General features: G+C 41.1%; 1 protein-coding gene across 1 annotated transcript in view; it reads left to right on the plus strand.

Annotated features, from left to right (window-relative positions):
* The window catches only part of PEPD (peptidase D), a 141,220-nt gene that overhangs the window by 110,751 nt on the left and 10,192 nt on the right, over positions 1-20,277 (plus strand). The window contains exon 13 of the mRNA XM_085303752.1: positions 11,934-12,118. Coding sequence (XP_085159878.1) covers positions 11,934-12,118 — 185 coding nt within the window. The remainder of the gene's footprint in view (positions 1-11,933; positions 12,119-20,277) is intronic.

Here is a 20,277-nt window from a genome sequence, read left to right on the forward strand (position 1 = left end):
AGTGTATTTAATGTAATGTAGTAAGATTTGAAGAAACTCATGGAACTTGACAGGGAACGTGTGCGTTGGTCCCAAATCCTGTCTGTTGTCTGCCTCTATTCATTATCCCAATTGCACAAGTTAAATACAAGCCAATGAAACAGCTTTATTAACTGGAAGAATCATTTATCACAAGTTACACCTGGGAGACCAGTATCATTTGCTCTTTGTCATTAATATACATTTATTTGAAGAAATGTATAAAAGAGCAGCAAGTCCTTTTCTGAAAACTCTAAGAGACAATTTGCTGAAGAAACACAATCTAGCTTTGAAGTTAGCCCTGCTTTGAGCTGTGGTTTTGACCAGATATTGTCCAGATGTCACTTCTAACCTCAGTTACTCCATGATTCTAAATATGACCTGAAATGTGCAAATGAAAATGTCAGTCATGTAAGAAGATGATGTTGATGAAGGTCAATGACTGTGTTCTCATGTTGAGCTCCAGAGCAGGAGGTGATCTTTTGCGAGCTAGTGAATAGTGTTGTAGAGACATGCTCCAGTTTCAGCGTGTGGAATACATYCACACTTAAGCTGAGGTTTGAGTGCCACTCTGTTCTCGTATGGATGAGGGGTTTCCCCCACTCTAATACGTGGCTGAGTATTTATACTGTTTCCAGCCTACTAGGTGATTTCTGAAGGTTTTTATTTAGATTATTATGTTGAACATTTAGACAAAGWTAGGAATTAGAGTTCTATAAATTTAAATCGTAGTTAATGAGGACAGTATATTGGTAATACTGAAGTTTATCAAATTTAAGCAGCTACTATATAGAGGAGCAATAAGAATAATGTATTTTTAAGCTTTGCAATTAAAACTATTTTGGATTAATGCACTAGATCATAAACAGATGAAGTCTTTCAGATTAATGAGCTAAATCTTGGAGCAATTGTGTACTTTCCATTTGCATTGCACTTCAGACATTCTTCCTTCTGTCTTCTCTAGAGGGTAACAGAGAGTCACCGGAGAGGGGCAGGAAAGGAGCTTGTTGTGCATAACATTCCTGGTACTATTGCAGAGCTTGTCTATGTTTTTTTTTTTTTAAAAAAAGAAAGAAAGAAAGAAAAAGAAAGTCATCTTTTTTCAATCTCTCTCTTTCATGAATCACTTTCTAAGTTTATACATGTTAGCATTTGGGGGAGAGGGAGGAAGAATTAAAACACCTCGATCAGTAAGGTCTATTGTCCTAATTTCCAGCTAAAAAAAAGACCTCTTTGTCTATCAAACTGTTCCCAAGGAACAGTTGAGTAAGGCCAGGTTGGCAACCATTCAATTCCCTATCTCTACGTTTATATAATTTAAAAAGCTTGTATATCCAAAGTCCCTATTGAACTGAAATTGCATTCAGACATTAGCTGGGCAGCTGGGAATATTTGCTGATTGATGTTTGTTTGTTTCAATAAAATGAGAAATACAGAATTGTTCCAAATACGCACAGAAGTTGTTGTTCACTGAGCCAGTTTATATGCAGTGTGAAAACTTTCCTCCTTGGGACACTGAYGTTACTATAGGGCCTCCCTATAGGATGTGTATCTCTGAATTTTTTTTCAAGTTGGAGCTCATGCTTAGGAGTATATGCATATTCCCCAGGTTCTGCATTTTAGTATTCAGAAGAGTGAATATGTGTTGCCTCTGGCTTTCAGGCTTAGCTTTTGTGATAAATACTGTTGAAAAATGTCTTGGAAAAAATCTCCATCCCAGGACCAGCATGTCTGATAATGGCAGATGGAGCTGCCTCTATTAGGGCTGGAAGATTTATAACTTTCCCAGAACTCAAGCTCCACACAGAGACACAGAGTCTCTCAATCTAGCCCTTAAGGCCTTTCTTTTGTAGTCAAAGATCAGTCATTGCAAATTTTATTGATACCAGGGTTGCCATGTAATCCTTGAGCAAAAAAGTGCTTCAGGTAACCACAAGAAGAAAAACGCAACCAAAAATATAAACCTTTAGGTCAAGAAAATAAAACATCTTTTTATTAATCCTGTAAACATGAATCAGCTTTGTGGTGCAGGGGACACTGCTCTAGCCAAGGAGCTCACCAGCCCGAGTCCTACTTGTTGCAGTCGTGGATAGGTGCCTGAAGCTTTGCTCTGGYGTTAGCAGTAACCCTGTCTTGCTGCCATTTCTTTTTACTTGTAGATTCAGGGCCAAGCTCTGCACRGTACAGCACAATGCAGAGAAATGTTGCCTGAACCCTTCAGAGTTTATGGTCCCATTTTGATGCCTTTCTGTTAAGACAGGGATAGCTATATGCATGTTTTGTGCCATTCTCCTGGTTTTCTCAATTGCTGTKGAGCAGTGTTCAGCCAGCACCAGCTGGTGTGTCTTCCTGGCCCACTCCACGACAGGGAGGCCTTTCTTAGCTAGTTTTCCATGTGTGCATCCTGCCAAGAAGTGTTGTAAATTAGAAGAACAAATCAAAACATTTCTTTATTTTCCAGTGTTTTACCAGTGTTTATAAGGACTATGTTCCCCTGCTACTGAAGAGTGTAAAGCTACTAGAGGTAGATCTGCACCTTAGGGATTTTGAGAGTGAATGCTCTCTATTCTGTTCAACACAACGTGAAGTTTGAATGGTATGTATGCTTGAAAACATTTTGATGTCTAAATATTGAGGCATGGCTCTTTCAGTAGGACTTTGAGGAGGATTTAGGTCCAGTGAGCAAGTACCGCTGTCATAAATAACCAAATTAATACAGCAGAAAGAGCAATGAACTGAATTCAAAGTAGCAATATGATTCCCTGCTCTATATTTTAATAACATTTCTCTAGAAAGAGAGGAATGGAGAATTTAGCTCTAATAGCAGAGCACTAAGGTCGGAATTAGAATAATCCAAATAATTAAAGAACTATTTAATGGGAGCTAGTAGCTATGGTACTTGACATAGCAGATCATATTACTGGCAGCTACTTCTGTTGCTGAATTGAGCACAGTGGTGGATAGGAACATACACAAATTCAGAAATTGCAAACTCAGGTTACTTCTTCAAAACTTGTCTTTGACTATGACAATTTTATAACTGCTTAAGAATTCAGGGTTTTTTTTTTTTTACTACTCTTTCAGATACCACATTAGAGTACTTGTCACTATTTTCAGCTATCATCAAAGTTTATACACCTAGAGAAAGTAATTGTAGCTGTTCTGTGTTACTGTTTTTTATTATTTATCTTTTCCAAGTTAAGTATAAGGTCTTCATTTACATGCAATGGGCATTTTTTTGGATATAAGCAGTTTTATTCTCACATAGTGCAGAGTTGTACTTAGTGTAACAGTTGTCAAAAATGTCAGTTTTGCTGTATAAGAACAGTAGCTAATTTTGATGAATTTTTAGAAAAAAATTAATCTGGACCTTTTGACAGCACAATGGGAAAGGGGGGAAACACAAGTCTGTTTTATAGCTTATATAATTCCAAAATGTACATTTGAATTATCCCCACTCAAATTTGCATATTTTAGGTAGTGCTACTGATCATTATTAATCTGCTGTAACATCTGAAGACAATTATTCTTAGACATAAAACATTAATAACAGAAGTTGAAGATTTCATACCAATTTCCCTGAAGAACAAATGCTTTCAGGGCATGTTATAAGTAGTACTTGATATTCACAAAACCTACTGAATGACAGCGCAGTGCGTTGGGKTTTTTTTTTTTTTAAGCCCTTGCAGTTAAAAATGTGTTATTGTGTTAAAGGCAAATTGGAAAGTAAATCTTGCGAATATATGCTATAAAGCGCTATTTGCAGCCTGCAGTCTAACCTCTCTGTTGAATGGGATTTGCTGTATTTGTCTTGTGAGCGTTAATGTTCAGAAATCAGTCTCCCCTTCAACATTAGCTTTCTGCAAGGAACCCGAAAAAGGCAGTGTAGCTTTCTGTGGCAACTTAATTTAACTTTTGTCAGTATAAGCTATTAAAGCATCAGCCAGCACTTTAAATAAATATATAACAACTGACGGAGGAAAGGGTGCGCAGCCCATAACGTTGGCAAGGGACARCGGACCATCCGTGAGTCTCAGAAAACTTGCAAGGTATTACTAAACAAAAACGATGGCATTGATTACTGGAGATCCCCCCGTCAGGCGTGCAAGGTAACCTTGCCCAGCATAGCATTAACCTACAGCAGGAGGTGAAAGAAAAARGCAATTCTTTCTGTCCAGTTGAGCAGATCCTCCAGTCTCTGTGTGCAAGCAGCAATCTGTTGAAATGCCAGATTTCAGACTGAGAGTCTCACTGCAAACCTTCTGGGAACTGTTCTTTTCTGTTTGTGACTAATCTGCAGGAGCTGACCCATGCATACAGTGAGCATGCAACATCAGTGAAACAAAAATAACACTGAGTTATTACCAAATATATAAAAAAAACAGGCGCTTCAAAACAGTTGGGCCGTTCTGCCCCAAAGGCACTTTTGTGGAGCTCTTGGAGCAGCCGTTCTGGTGGGACGCTCCCTGCAGGAGCTGCAGGGGCACGGGGGCAAACCTGCAGCTTTTGAGCTAAATCCATGCATACATGGATTTTTCCACAAAGATGCTGCTTACACAAAACACATACATTTAGAAGTCCTTGCAGAGCTAGAGTCTAAATTGGCTGCAACTTTTTAACCTTTCTTCTGTTAATTATTTTTAAGACTATTTAAGAAAAATCCTTTTGTCCATTGACTTTGGGTGGAATAACCTGTTGTCTGCRCTAATTTTCTCTTGATTCAGTAGTCAGGAAATGTGCATGTTCCATATTATAATTTGAGCTGAAGTGCAAAGTTCGAGTCCTTTGGTCTTGACACTGTGTCAGCTGTAGCTGTCAGAGTGCAAACCTGCTAGACATAGATTATTCTGTTTGCACTGAATCTTATCTAAACAGAGTCTTTTCTAAGCTTCAAAGATAAGTTTCCATACCATGGTCTTCCCCCCTCCTATCAATCTTTTTCCTCCTCTTTTCAACATACACCTATTTGAAAGTATTATGAAGCAAAATTCATCAAATCTGCCAGTACTGGTCAATCAAAATGTTGCATATTTCCAGGCATGGAAAAAAAAAATCCCTCTTCTTCCTCCACGTCTATATCTATTCATATTTCATTTCTTAAGATTCCGGCATGGCTTACTATTGATTTTTCCCTCTGATATCGATGATCATCGTATGTAGGGTTTATAATGGGGAAGATGGGGTTTACCACTTAAAATTTCTGTAGTGCCGATGCAAATGAAATATCACAACACAACCAAATAGCATGATGCTCTTCAACCTCTTGAAGAAGAGATGGGAGTTTCAGAGGCAGTGGTGGCCATCTCTGGTTCTCTTCAGTGATTCCTGCTCCTGTCACTGAAGACATCTTACAGGAAGGGCTGAGGTATGTCTTTTGTGGAGTCTGCCCTGTTTTGGAGCTGCAGCACTGGGTCTTGGCGCATGTCTGTAGCAGTCATGCCCGAGCACTTTGCTGAAGGCAGAAAGAGAGAGCTGCATCTGTTTCTGGCCCCTGTTTTCACCATGTCTGGAGGGTGGAGGGCCACCCCGTTGCCGGCTGCGAGCACGGGGGCAGAGGGTCCAGTAGAGCAAGTCCAGACGATTGCTTGAGATAGCAGAGGGCAGTCTGGCATCCAACAACGACTGGAKGTTGCCGTTAGTACTGGATACATCTGCAGCAAGTTCAGCATAGCCCTTGCCACTAGTTTAGGGTGGGAGAGCTAACAGGACCTTCTCTTCATACAGCAGCCAACCCACCACTGTAAAACACAGCCAAAGACTGGGTCACTAAAAATAGGCATCCATATATCCATCTTGTGCTGACCTTGTGACTCCTATAGGTAATTATCTACACAATATATAAAACTGAGGGTAGGACCAACTTTCCCAAATGTTGTCAGTGTTTAAGTACAGAATTTTGATTTCCTGCTGGATGTTGGGGTACCTTGGTCTGTACCAGAGAGTTATCTTACCTGGCACCTTAAGAAACAAATCTAAAACATTGAGTAACTGTTTCATGTTTCATCCAGCATGAGAAAAGCATGAAAATCAGAAATATAACCAATTCTTCTCAAGCTTCCAAGTGAAAAGGGAAGAAATGATCATTTTTATGATTTAAATGATGTCTTGGGTTGTTTTTAAACTGGATTTGATTAGAATTTTCAAGGACCTATTGTTTTATGTCTGATACGGTTGCTGTGTGTTGGCAGATTTTAATCTGCTCCAGGGGTTTGCTGGCTGGACAGGGATTGCATGTTATGTCTGCATTTTAGTGGCACTGCCAGGAGACATCAGGCCTTTTGCCCTTGTCTGTGCACACTCAGAAATTAAATGTAACCTTAACCTTAGCACAATTTGGGGAGAAATTACTACAACCTTGCCATAGCAATTTTTTTTAGTAAGATTGTGACATCTGCGCTGGCAAAAAACACCCACCCAGCAACAACAAAAAACCCTGCTAAATCATTTGTGGTTTAATCGTTGTCATATTACAACCACAAAGTACCCTAAGTAGCGGCCAAAAAAATCCTGTTAGACCTTTTCAGATCACTCTCCAACCAAAGTGGCTAAATACCAAGCAGTAATTCTAAATTACTTCTGTATGCTGTTTCTACTTCGTGTTCTAGAATAGTTCTAATAAAGCACCAGAAAATAATCACTGCAGTGAAAACACCACTGAGGTAATGGCAATTTAGGCTCAACTGTAATGTGATATTTTATAAAAATTCTCCTTTTAATTCTACTGTTTACACGGTTATAGCATGTACCTTCACGGACAGAGATTACATGTAGTTCCTCGTTTCACTGGAACCATGCCTTTCCTTTTTTCTCAAATGAAAATCTGCACTACAGTGTGATCAAAGAGACAATGTCTTTATATGATGTTCCTGAATCTTTTAAACGTAGAGTGCTATCTGAGTTTTGGTGGATTTTGGCAAATGGAAAATTAGAAAATACTTTCAAGTAAAACAATATCCTTTTTTTTTTCCTGTTTTGTCATTCACAATAACATCTAAGATTATCAGGTAACACTGAGGTTATGGGGAAAAAGTCAAACTAGGCCTTGTGGTATACTTAATGTCTTATTCTTGCCATTTCTGAATGCAGTGTATCACAGTTGTGCAGAGCTCTGCTCTGCTATTAGAAAGGGAGCTACCTCTGCACAGTGCCCAGCCGCTGCGGTTCATCCGCGGCCTGTCGCCTTCCAGTGTCAGGCGTAGCCGCTGYCCGGTCCATGCTGCGTGCTTGACTTTATTCGAGGGATCTCAAATATTTCCATTGCATATGTTGCTGTAAAAGGTGCTTCTATCTTGGCCTCCTGCCCGCGCGCACGCTGCACGGCAAGCAGAGGCCCGCGGCGCAGCCTCGGGCACGGGGCTTTCCCGTGGACCGGTGGCTGGGCAGGACCCGCGTTGCCCGGAGTCTGTTTGGCAGTGAATGCRGCGTGGAGCAGACACACCATCAGCAGATTTTCCCCAGTGCAGGCTTCTTTTGGTACAAGCTTTCAAAGTCCAAGGACCTTCCAATCTGGCTTTCTAAACCTCATCTATCGGTGGGGTGTGACTGGTTTAGAAATTGGCTTAAAGATAGTAGTGGAACTAACCTTTTTACACAAAAAGCATGTCTGCAGCTATGATAAACTTCCCTAGAGCTTAAAAATAATAGTCCTGCGTAATAAATCAGTACAATGTTTTAGTGGGTGATTGGTGGTGTGAGGCTATTTCAGATCAGTATTGCAAAACAGTCAGCGGTTGCAGTAACACGCACAACTAATGTCAGATCCGCCTGCGTAGAATTTTTACAAGTTGGTTTTTTCAGTTGTGTTTTTAATTGTTTTGTCTCACTACAAAACTGATAACACAGTGTTTGACTTCTGCTGTGTCAGCTTGCAGCAGGTGACAGAGCCGTCTCCCGGGCAGGGGCTCGTCCAAGGCAGCCCCCGTGAATAAAGCCCCCGTTGTAAAAGATGCTCTTCATTCATTTTTGGATGGTTGATTGTTTTGCTTCATGTCTGAAAATGTTGTCTTTTCAGATGAGGTGTTCCTTGGGTGTGTGCAGGAGGGCATCTTTATTATCGCTTTCTGTGTTTTAACATACTAAAATTATCCACATAGATATTTGAACAGAATATAGATGTGCCTGTGCTTTAACACAGAGATCCTCACTTCAAGTCCTCTGGCATATCCAGCTTGTTGAATCGCATATTGTATGAGAAGAGATTACCCAAAAGATTCTGTTCATGGCTTTCCTAGGAAAGTTGGCTGTGATACTTAATTTTTCCTCCCTTACGTGCTTCTCACAAGTACTGAGAGTTCAGTATGTCTATATGAAAATCAGATCAGCCAGAGTCAGAGGACTGTTGTAAGCCAAGTAAACTTACCAGTTTACTTAAAATACTGTTTAAGTGCAGATATGCTAGCCAGTCCCTTAGATGGCTACTTTTGTATAGGCTGTTGTAATATAAGGATTTCAGTTGCCAGATAACTAATAAAATTCTAGGTTTAAATAAATTTGAAGAGTTGTATATCTGCTTATTGTTATTAAATGCATATAATTTATTAATAYATTTTTATATATAAAACATGTACTAAAAGATCTTTCTTGATTTAGGATGTCTACTTCCTTCAGTAGACTGTGTCCAGTACTTTTAAGTAGTTGTCATATTACTGTAAAGTAGTTGTTTCTCTTAACAAAGTTAGTGTTTTTCAGATTATAAAAGTATTGGGAAATGTTTGAAGAAAGCCTTGCATTTAGAGCTTCTTTCCTCGTCAAATTACTGTTTAAAAAAGTGGAGGGAAAAATCTGTTTGCACTCTATAATCAAAGTTTATTGCTAGCATGGAGGGAATCAGTTCATATCAAGCAATACAAGGATATTGCTATTTTTTTAACTGAAGAGCCATAAGGTCTTTCCACTTAATTCGCTATCTCTAGTTAGCTCAAAAAAACTCATATTTTATCTTAGCACAATAATAATAGTCTACATATGTACATCTGACTATATTATRCAATGCTTGTAGGTTAAAACGTCTGTATTCCAAACGCAACATAGATTTAATCATATAGAATAAAAATTCTCCAGGTTGCAATGTTTAATGCATGAAGTGGCTTGGAAGAGGTTGTCTAACAGCGTAAAAATAGCACCACACTGTCTTACTAGAATAAAACACAGAACCAAACAATGGGGAAAAAATGGTGTATCAAAACATCTTTGGTCTTTTTTTGTTTGTTTGTTTGTTTTAATTAAGACTGTACTTTAATACCTATTTACTTGCAAAACAAGATTTGTGCTATTTAGCAGGGCACCTGCAGCAGTAATTTAATTTTCCTGTTGCCAGTGCTGTGCCTAGGCTGTTCACAGCGGCTGCCGCTGCAGTTCTGCTGGCCAGGACAAACCGATGGCGCCGGTCGGGAGGGACGTTGCAGAGGGGTCCCACGCCGGTCGGGAGGGACGTTGCAGAGGGGTCCCACGCCGGTCGGGAGGGACGTTGCAGAGGGGTCCCACGCCGGTCGGGAGGGACGTCGCAGAGGGGTCCCATAGCTTTTGCAGGCTCTGCTCTGGGTGCTACCACTGGTCACAGGGAGAAGCCAAAACTGCCCAATTCTCATCCAGCTGCAGGAGCTTTTCTTGCAGTGGAGCTTTTTGTTGTCCCCAACCTCTAATGAAGTAAGTAAGATGGATGTAAGCTGAAGCAGGAGGAGGATGCAGAGTGCTGTGGGTAGGAAGCAGAGCAGGGAAGTAGTCAGGCTGCTTCTCACTGAGGAGGAAAAAGGAAAGGTAGAGGGCAAGAGAAAAAGGGATTCTGTTGGTTTTGCTCAGGGGTCAGAGATGCTCAAAGGTTACAACCACAGCAATTTTTTAATTAGGGCAGTAGTATCAGTGATTCAGTCTATTCAAGGTTTGCAGAAGAATGGATATATGTATTTGATGTTTTATTTTGTAATCAGTGAAGTTAGCTGTGATAATTGATTTTTCCTCCCTTACATGCTTATCACAAGTATTGAGAGTTCAGATTAGCAGAGTTAGAGGACTTTCGYACCCCAAGTATACCTACTAGTTTGCTTAAAATATAGTTAAGTGCAGATATGCTAGCCAGTYCTTTAGACAGCTAGGCTTATAAGTAGAGTTTGTAGGTCTGGACTAGGACAAATATTATCAGCACAGTTGCAGAGGGAAGCTTTATTGCAAACAGCAGACACCTCACCTTCACTTCTCCTCGCAGACGCTTCATTTTAAGTTCACATAGAGCATCCACTGCTGTGATTGTGTTTTGTCTCCTAACAACACAATTCCAACCTTGGTGCTTATATCAAAAGAGGTTGAAGCTTCAGGTAGTTGACCACAGTCCATTATTATATATGGCTTTGCAGTCATGGAGATAAAAATAGAAGACTTATAGTAATGTTTAGTTAAAAAATCGTGGAAGAGATCTCAGAAGAACATCTCATTTCTCAAGAAAGAGTAATAAAGACTTTAGAGCAGTTTCAGTTGATTRCGAAGTGTAGAAGCTTAGCTGGGAGTTGTGTACAGAAATTCTCTATTCCTACAACTACAGAATAAACAGGAAAATGACCATGATTCAGTAATAATTCCAGTCTGATATCAGTACTATCAGTAGAATAGACTGTAATGATTTGAATTTATGGGAGCCTGTTGTGAAGTAGCCATAAAATAACTTCAGATGAATTTGGAGTAGTGAACATTGCAATACAATCGATGCTCAAAGAAAAGGTAATATTTAAGTTAATATTAAGAAAGGTGATGAAGTGTGAACTCTTCCTGCTCTGGGCAGAAGAGGAGGCTGCCCGTCACCAGACTGACCTGCTGAGCTGCTCCAGTGGTGATGTTAGGGGCGGTGGCAGGGTGCACTGGTGTCTGCATGGGCAGTGTGCATATTCAACAACCACTTGTTACTTACTCTGCTTCTGACCTTTATATCAGGGCCATGTCACATGATGGGGTTTTATTTAAGCGTTCCCATAGGATTGTTGTATTTCAGCCTTTGGTACCTTTAGCAAGAACTGCTAATGTAATTATTAAGTGACGTTAGTGTTCACAAGATGCTAAAGCTTGTGTGCTTAACCAGAGTAAAACATATGGAGCTTGATGAGAATTTAGCCTTAAAAGTTGCTGGGTTTTTTAAATTTAATCATGCCAAAAGTTAACATGCAAAATATTCTTTTACTGTACCTTAGCCCTAGTTGTCTTGACTGTGCAAACACTCTGTTGATGATGACTCAAAGCCATGGTGAACTAATTAAGACAGTACTGTGTTACTAACAAAAGGGCTGCTTTCTTCCTCCCTCCTCCCCCCAGCAGTTTGTCAAACAAAATTGTATCCTATACCAAAATAATAGAAATCCAATGTCTCCTGGCACTCTGTCTGTAGTCAACCAACAGTATTTTGTAATGCTGTTTTAGTGTGTGCATTAGAGGGCTTGTGTTTTACACAGCCCATTAACACAAGGGAATCGTTAATTTCTGGAGAGTGTCATTGCCAGAAGGATGTAGGCTTAAATCTTCTACGTCCGTAGAAAACTACTAGCCATCTCAAATCTTCTAACGGATATAGTCACTATTGAAAATAATAGTTATAGCAACATCTTGTGCTCTGCRTTTTAAACAACTGCATTTTACCAGTTGATACTCTTGGAAAACTCACTGATATATCTGCATCTGCACAGACATGCCTGGATGTCTTAAAACCTTTTTTGTTCGAATCCAGGTTACCAGATGCTGCTGTTTCTCGTCTGTCGCTTTCTGTGCTTTGCATGCATAACTTGTGCTGTTTAAAGTATTTTTGTGCTAATGTAGTTGCTCTTTTCGCCTTTGCTTTTCTATAAATGAAGGGTGCATGTGTTGCATCTGCTTCTTAAAAGTTGTCTTTAAAAACTTCTAGCAATAGTTAACTGAGCTGCTCGTTTCTGCTCTCCAAGGGGTCGCCTGGCCTGATATGCACCGTCTGGCTGACAGAGTCCATCTGGAGGAGCTGACGAAAATTGGCATTCTGAAAGGCAGTGTAGATGACATGGTGAAGGTTCATCTGGGGGCAATATTTATGCCACACGGACTTGGACACCTACTTGGAATTGACGTGCACGACGTTGGAGGCTACCCAGAGGTTAGTGTTAATCCAGTCTCGCTTGCCTTGCAGATTAACCCTTCTGAAGTCGCTCAGCATTTCTCTTAACTTCACAGTTAGTCAGTCGCCTCTTCCCTGAGGTCGAGCAAATGTGCACAGTCAGTGTGTTTCTTTTGAGTGGTATTTTATGCAGTTTACTTTAAGGGGATCTATTATTTCATTAAAACATAAATTGCTTATGGGGAGAAGTCAACTGATGCTGCTCTTCAGGCATTCTTGATCTGTTGAACATCTATGCAAGCTATGACCTTCCTCCCTGGCTCACCAGGGTGTGTGTATCACGAAGGCATACCTGTGCCATGGCACAGAGATCAGTGCTCTGCCCGCGGCACACTCCATAGCCCCCTTCCAGATGTGACAAGGCTGGCAGAGTCCAACGCTGCACATGGGCTGAGAAACCCTGGCAGCTGACATCTGCAAACATGCTGGCTCCTGTCCTGTCCGGACCACGCTGTCCAAACTTTGATCTCCACTGCCAGTGTGGGCACCAGTACAGGTGTATTGTCYGGGAATGCAAATGAAAAGGAAAAGGCTGTTAGGTCGTCTTGTCTTTGCAGATGTAAAAGCATAATTTCTTGTGGTCTGGGTATCTATAGAAAGCACAGAATGATTATCTCTTTTTCTTGAGCTAACGTGATGGTTCATGAGTGTGATCTGAAAGCAGAATGGGAATAATTCTGTACCCAGTGATAAGATGTTTGCAATGATATTAATAATCTCTGAGGAGAATTGAACTTAAGGTTTGAATAAAGAAAGGAAGTTTGCAGTAATTTCAGAAGGATTTTCTTTGCTTTGCATTTTGGTTTTAAGAGTTTTCAGTAATGCAATATGAAAATGAATCTGTGTCCTTCTTTCTTTTTGTTCTGTAAGATAGTTCTCTTATCTGAAAAATAAACCAAGAGTTTGTTAGGTCTGGCTTGAGAGCACTTAGGAACTTGTTTCTGTTGGGTAGACAGGCTACATAACAGCTAATGTTTCTGATTTGTCTTTTGCAGAGCAGAAACAAAAAGTATATAGTGTTTGAGGATACTTGTATTTTTAAATACTACAATATAATTATTGTTGATACACAATATTGTGATGACAATATTTTGGCATTGGCTATTAAACTTACATGTAATGAAAACGAAACAAAAATCAAAAGCAGCTCTGTACTGAGTTTAAAGCTTCCTCGCTAGCTAGTAGAGGAAGGATGGTGGTTGTCATCTTCCCTCCTTCTCCCAAGAGAATTCTCTCTCTGTGCAAATACCAGCATTCAGCAAAATGCAAGAGATGTAGTGCATGGGAGAGCTCATGAACTCCAAAGTCCCGGAGCCCAGTGTTGCGTGCCTTTGCGTAGTTTCTTTTAGCTTATGTTTGTGAATAACCTTGCTGAATTCAGTGGAGTTTCTTTGGCTTGGGCACATGTTCAAGCCTTGCTTGTGTGGCGAGTAAACTGAGTTTTAGGAACAAGCAAGAAGAATTGTGGGTGTGAAAAAATTGTGGGTTTTGACAGCAGTCTGATCTGCCTGCCATTTTGGACATGCAACCTGTTATAGATGAATCTAAGATTTAGTGCTTGGATTCTCAAATGGGTTAGGTTCTCCACTTTGACATTTAAGGTGCATAAAAMTACTGATGCTCTGTGTGGACAGAGGTCGCTATACTTGCGGATATTGAAATTATTTGTGGGTGTAGACATGCAGCAACATTCTAAAATTCATGATATGTTTTGCCTGGTTAATTAGTTTCAAAATTTTATCCTAAGTAACAGATTCCTTGAGTATGAGGGAAAGCCGTGTGTGAGCTCAAAAGCCACCAGCTCTGGCGCGCTCGTCCCTTGGTCCCCGTCGCAGTGCCTGTGCTCCCTCACCTTGGGCCCACAGCGGCACTGCCTGGGCGCTGGAGCACCCGGCGGCACAAAACCCTGCAGCAAAAGCCTGCCGGCGGGCGAGCTTTGCTAGGATATGGCACTGTCCTCGGCACGGTTTTCCCATGGCAAATCTCAACGTGAGCATTTCCCACGTGAGCGTGGTGCCCGGCCRCGGTGCGCACGAGACGGCTCGTGGTCCGCATTTCACCGCTCCCCGGAAAGGCGTGTTTTGAGGACATCTGGTAGACTCTGGCATGATTTTGGTGCATTTTAAACGTTCACCAACTAGCAAGATTTTTACAAGGAATTTTATGAAGTTGTTTGTGTGTTTGTTGTGCAGCCCATGCCTCTAGTATCATGTTTTTCATGTTTTTTTTTTTTTTTTTCCTAACTGGTTAAGAAGCGAGTTATTTGCTTTTGGCTGAGGGAATTTCTGGGAGTATTACAAAGGATTTTTTAAAAATAAAAACTTTCCAAGTGGATATTATTCCATTATTTTTCCTCAAGTGTAAACAGTTACATTTGGAATAATACAATAAACTTTAATTTCCTAATTTTTATCCGTCACAAAGTTTTGCATGTTCCAAAAAAACTATTTCCAGACATTGTTAGCTTAGATTAGTTATTCATTAGTAGCCAAAGGTTGTTTTTTTTCAAAATTGGCAATAAATTTTCATCTTTTCCAGTAAGCAGCTTTCACATGCAGCATTGAACAAGCACTTTCTTCCTCTTTGACAAATGCTGTAAAAAGTTTGCACGTTTTCTGTAAGGGGTATTCTGGGATATTAAAAAATACAACATTTCTTTTCCTTTATTGCCATAATAAAGGATAGTCAGTTTTAGCCAACAGTAAATGTGGCATAGCAACTACTTTAGGACAAGATTTTTGAAAGAATATAGCCTCCAATATTTCTCCTTTAAGCACCTAAGTAAATGTCCTGGTTTTCAGAAGTACTCGGCAGTCAAGAGCTCCTTTGAGCATCTGGTCTCCTGTAGGGTACCGTGTTATTCCTAGTGGGAAGCTGAGCATTGAACACTTCTTTGAAAATCTGGCTGCTTCTTCTAAGGGTCTAAGTAAAACTTGAGCAGTTCTGAAAATCCAGCCCCAGTGGTACTAATCACTTCAGCAAATCTGGCCCTGAGTCAGAAAGAGCTAGCTTCAAAGGGTGAAAACTCCACTGGGTTTAGCTTCAGCTGTAAAATTTAATCGTGGAGATAGTTTTCCCACACTCTTTCATTTGTTTCTGGGTAAATTCAATATGGGATATAAATGAGGATTTGTGCCTATTTCAATTGAGAAAGTGTGGTAGGTGATCCCAAATTTTCAGACCCCGAGGTAGACAGGGCTGAAGTTTTCATTTAAATCTAGGTTCCATGTCTCTAGATGCTCAAGTTGATTCAATTTCATGTTATATTAATTGACTGTAAGGCTCTGAAGAATGCTAAGTACATTTTATGACTTCTATAATAATAAGCCAGTTAATTTAAATTAGGTTAACAGCTACTAATCTTGTGAATTAAGCGTTCCATTTTGTTTTGTTTTCAGAAATGTCAAGATTTACCTCAGTTTGATTTTTATTCATTTCTCTAGTCTCATGAAAAGCTGGTCCTTTCATTGCTATTCACCATCATCAAATTAAGGGTAGAGGCTTGTTTTAATCCTAGAGTTATCCATGTCCTTCCATTACTGTGCCTGCTTGGGGAACATCTTTACTGTTCAAAGAGGTGCACAAGCAGTGCCTGGCAAAAAGTTTTCTCCCAGGTTCCCCTGACTATCTGGAGATTTAGGTCACTAAACCTGCTTGAGAATGTGGGAATAATCTTCTTCCCTTTCCTGTTCCGGCAAGAATCATCTTCCTTATGTATCCTACCTTATGCTGAAGTATTTTTCTTTTTTCTTTTTTCTTTTTTTTCCCCCTTGGCTAGCATTGCAAATGATGCATTGATTTTTTTTTTCCTTTAAGAAGCAGAGGATGAAGTGAATTTATTAAGGAGCCTAAAGCTTTTATGTAGAGCCCAAGCGATGCAGTTTGCTTCGCGTGGTCATAACCTTGCAAAGCCAAAGCCTTGCTGCGGCCTTGTGTATCCAGGGCTTGCAGACATGAAACAGCCAATACAACAGGCACACATACTTACTATACTTACATAAGCACAGAGTAAAAAGGCCTTTAACCAGCTTTATGTTTAGGTTTTTTTCTAGTAATCAGTTGTATACCTGGGGAAAAGATTAGGCAAAGCCTGCTGCTTTGAGGAGAAGCCCCTCAAATTCACTCTTTTTGATTAGGTTCCTTTTAGGCAGAGTCACGACATGGTTATGTGGGCCAGCAAGGTGCAAGCACAAAAAAAAAATTGTAAAAACTTTCAACTCTACAGGAACTTCCATACAAGGTAGTGCTGAAATCTATAACGCTCGTTGCTGATCTGTTGGATCCAACCACCAACTAGGAGAGTTTTCTACTGCCTAAGATTTCTTTCCCTGGGATTTTTTACACCTTCTAGTATTAGATTAGTAGATCTTCTTATCCCTGCTGCAGCATCTTGCRTGTGTGCAGAATATTGCTCAGTTCCCAGCAGCTTTTCCTACAAGGATCAATGCTTGAGTTTGAGTGTTTATAAAAACCGGGGAGGCTGGGGGAGCCGAAGAGCAGGGAAGGCTCAGGCGCAGTTTCAGTGCAGTGCCACGGCGCAGGGCACAGCCTGTCTTACCGGAGGATTTYCCTCCTCCTCGGAGAAGGACGGTGGTGTGTTCGTGGGTTTTTTGTTGCTTAGTTTGAGTTTCATTTGTTTTGGTTAATTTTTTTGAAGGAGATAGTTTTTGTTTGTTTTACTAATTGGCACTTGTTTTAAAAGACTTTGCGTACTAAGAGAGTTTTGATCAGAACATTTATTATCCAAATCTTCTGAAATTTTAGCGGAGAGTTAACACAGCATGTGCATGTCTGAACAATTCACTCTAGGTGCAGTAGAGAGAAAAAACAACGATGTCCTGATGTCAGGTATGTGCAAAAGTAAGRTATAAAAAGTATCACAGTATACTTCAGGATATTTCCTATGCAATTTTATTTTATATTAGTAACAGAAGAGCCACAAAAGAAAAAGCCCCTTCGTGTGAGAATACTGCCTATGTGTGCTTTCTGTGTGCCACCAAAAACCTTGCCCATTTGATTTTAAAACAATACTTCCAACTGACCTCACTTTAAAACAGTGTTGCTGACAGCTTTTGCAATTCTTTATGAATTCTCTATCTAAATACCCTCCTCGACTTCCAGATTCATGCTGGAGTTGCTAGCTCCGTGACTTCTTGTTTACTGTCTCCCTGTTATTCTCATGCTGAGGTTTCATGAAAAAAAGAAAAATTCTAATCTGTATCTTCTGTTGTTTTCATTCTGATAGCAGTGGAGCCTAGTGACRTCCAAGACGTAAAAGCGGCACGTGAATTTATGCTCGCAGCGGTGCTGCAGGGACGGGCTGAAGCTCGGCTCGCTCCGGGGCAGCGCGGGCCGCGCTACCTAGAGCAAACGGCAGGCGATTCGCCCTCGCCCTCCGCCGGAAAAGAGGAATTACTGTGCAGCCCAAACCTGATACCACAGCTAATACCCGAGAAAAGAATAAAAACATTTACAATAAAAATAGCCAGTTAGATAGCGTGTGCCCCCAGATCCCCCAATATTAGCTCCAGCTGGTACGCGGGGCGCGGGCCGCCGTGGGAGCACTGCCTTGCGAGCGGTACGCGGTGCTCGAGGCGAGTTCGGGCTAACCTGCCGCCGAGCGCAGCGGCTCGGCGGGCTGCAGCTCCTCCGGGTGACTGCGGCAGCTCAGGCTGCCGGGAAGAGCAGGACAGACTGAATAAACTGATCTTCATTAGCAGCGCTCAGCTAGAGAAACAAGGGCTCAGAGAGAAGGGACCTGGAGACGAGTTAAGTGCAATTCAAGGCTTTTATTTTATTAGCTGCACAGGGCTCCGCTCTTTCTGCGGTAAATGAGCTAATTAGAAGTTGAGTATGCACAGTGGGAGGAGAGGGAAGAATGAAAGAAATGAGATTTTATTTTAGAATTGATCTTCACATTATCTAAATACAATGTTAGTATTCTAATTCAGATACTTGATTTGAAGTTAGCTTGGTGAAGGAGTTAGGACTGCACTGTGTTGGATGTGGTCTAGATGGGGCAGTCTGTTCCTCAGGCTCGGAAGAGSCCGGTGACGAGTTAGGTGGAAGAAGCACCGGAGGGTGGTTTGTGCTGCTGCGCGGGGCTTTGGCTCGCTCGGTCGCACTAATCCTTCCTCCCACGGAGCTAGTCTGGGGATGTTGCAGCTTTTCGTTTTCTATAGCCGCTTCACTAGGGGAGAGGCATGCTTGTATGCTTCCTAATTCCCTACTTATTCTAAAAATAGATCTATATTTTATATTACTGCCCACTTAACTTAATTTGAACTTTTATTTTGCTTACATAGTAATGAAATCAGTTTACATAATAATTCTCTCGGTCCCTTGATAGTCCTTATTGCCTAGGCATGCTGGTTTTTGTTACCTTACATGAACCATTAATTGGAGTCTGATGTTCTTGGCAGCAGTGCAGTCACAAATGGCAGTGTCGTACATCCGTGCTTCCTGCGCGAGTGGCTGACTGCAGCGTATGAGCAGAACCTCCGAATCAAATCAGTCTTAGAAAACCCTTTTGGATATAGGTTATTGCTGCGATACATAGGAAAATGAACAGCTCTTTGAAAAGCAGTTTTCCCAAAATATCATTGGCAGTCTCTTTTTAGATGCCCAGGTGATAATGCTTTCTAGATTATTCTCTGCGCTTTTCTGAGGCAAGTACCAGCTTATGCTTCGCAGCTGTACAGCACTGAGTGCAAGAGGGTCCTGATCCATGGCCAGGCCTCCAGGATATAGCAATTATAGCAGCAACTGTGGCTCCAGCGTGCAGATTTTTACTCTTCATTTCATCTAACTACAAAACAATGTGATGGTTATTGCTGGAAAAAAAGTTGTTTAGCTGCAAAATAAAGGGAAGTTGCCTCCTTACAAAATAGAAAACATGGCCGTGGCGGGAGGTTCTTACAGAAAGCTGCTGGTGCTGGTTTTGCCTACCAGACTTTGTTCCCATCAGTTTGGCATTATAGGAAGCACCAGTGTCCTTGTTTCAGACCTGTCACTTTCTACGTGCATGGGATTTTTCAGTTATTAAAAAACAAAAACAAAAAACCCATTTCTTTTGTCCTAGTTTTTGTAAACAGCCTAAGTCAACTGATGGCCAAGGAGAAGTGTTGGCTGCCCAGCCTGATGGATGTGGTAGCCACAGGGGAGAGTGCAGTTGCCTCAGAGGTCAGCACTCTCATGAGATGCTGGAGTTGTGCTCTCACGTACATTTTAAGCCAGCAGTGTTGTCCAAGGAGAAGTTGTGTCATCTCCTCAGCTTGGTGGCCGTCTCCCTTCCCTACACTGCTCTTTCTTAGAGCATCACAGGTTTTCCTACAGCCTCATGGTGAGACAGGCTGCGGTTGCTGTCTTCTGCAATGCCAAGTCAGGACTGTGGCAATGTCAGAAATTGTTTCTAAATTGCTTCTGGAGAAGATAAGACAGTACTTTTGGGGGAGCCGGCATATTTGGGTGCCTCAGGGACCCTGCCCTTCATCACTGACCACAGAGGGAGACCAGGCTTGTGAAGGAGGTTTTCAAATGTGACTTCCCTGGTTTTGCCCGTTGCTTGCAAACATGCTGTTAGTATCTTGGACGAAGCCCCGAAAGCAGAACCACACTGTGAGCAGCCCAGGCAAAATGTCTATGCGTTATTTTAAYGGCTGTACATAGATGTATGAAGTGGGCATTGAGACTTGATCATCACACCTGGTGTTAAACCTCATTTGTTTTAAGCACAAGCAAAAAATGCACGTTTGGTGCCAGYGCTGCCTTCAGAGGATGTTTGCCATTGTTTGCCTTGCTGGATATTAGTCTTTCTAGCATCTGTCTTGGATTGACTGCCTAAGAAAGAGAGTTTACAAATAGAATTGAAGAGGAGTATACTTAAAAGCGAAATATGAGTTGTTTGTTGTAAAGCAGCCGATAGATACTTGGCAACTCACCGAAAGGTCCAGACAGTAATCTAATTGTTTACAGCTCATGGAGAGATTAATCCACAAGATTGGATGCCCTCATTTCCTTTACGCATTACAATGAATGTGGGAGATGCCAAACCCCATGGGGCAGCAGCAAAAAGAAAAATTGCTCCATTTCAGCTCAGTTATTGTTTCAAGTGTAGAATATATTGATTGTCTTTCATT

This window comes from Rhea americana, unplaced genomic scaffold (genome assembly GCF_003343005.1).
Source record: "Rhea americana isolate MKP2758 unplaced genomic scaffold, rheAme1 scaffold_20, whole genome shotgun sequence".
Classification (NCBI taxonomy): domain Eukaryota; kingdom Metazoa; phylum Chordata; class Aves; order Rheiformes; family Rheidae; genus Rhea; species Rhea americana.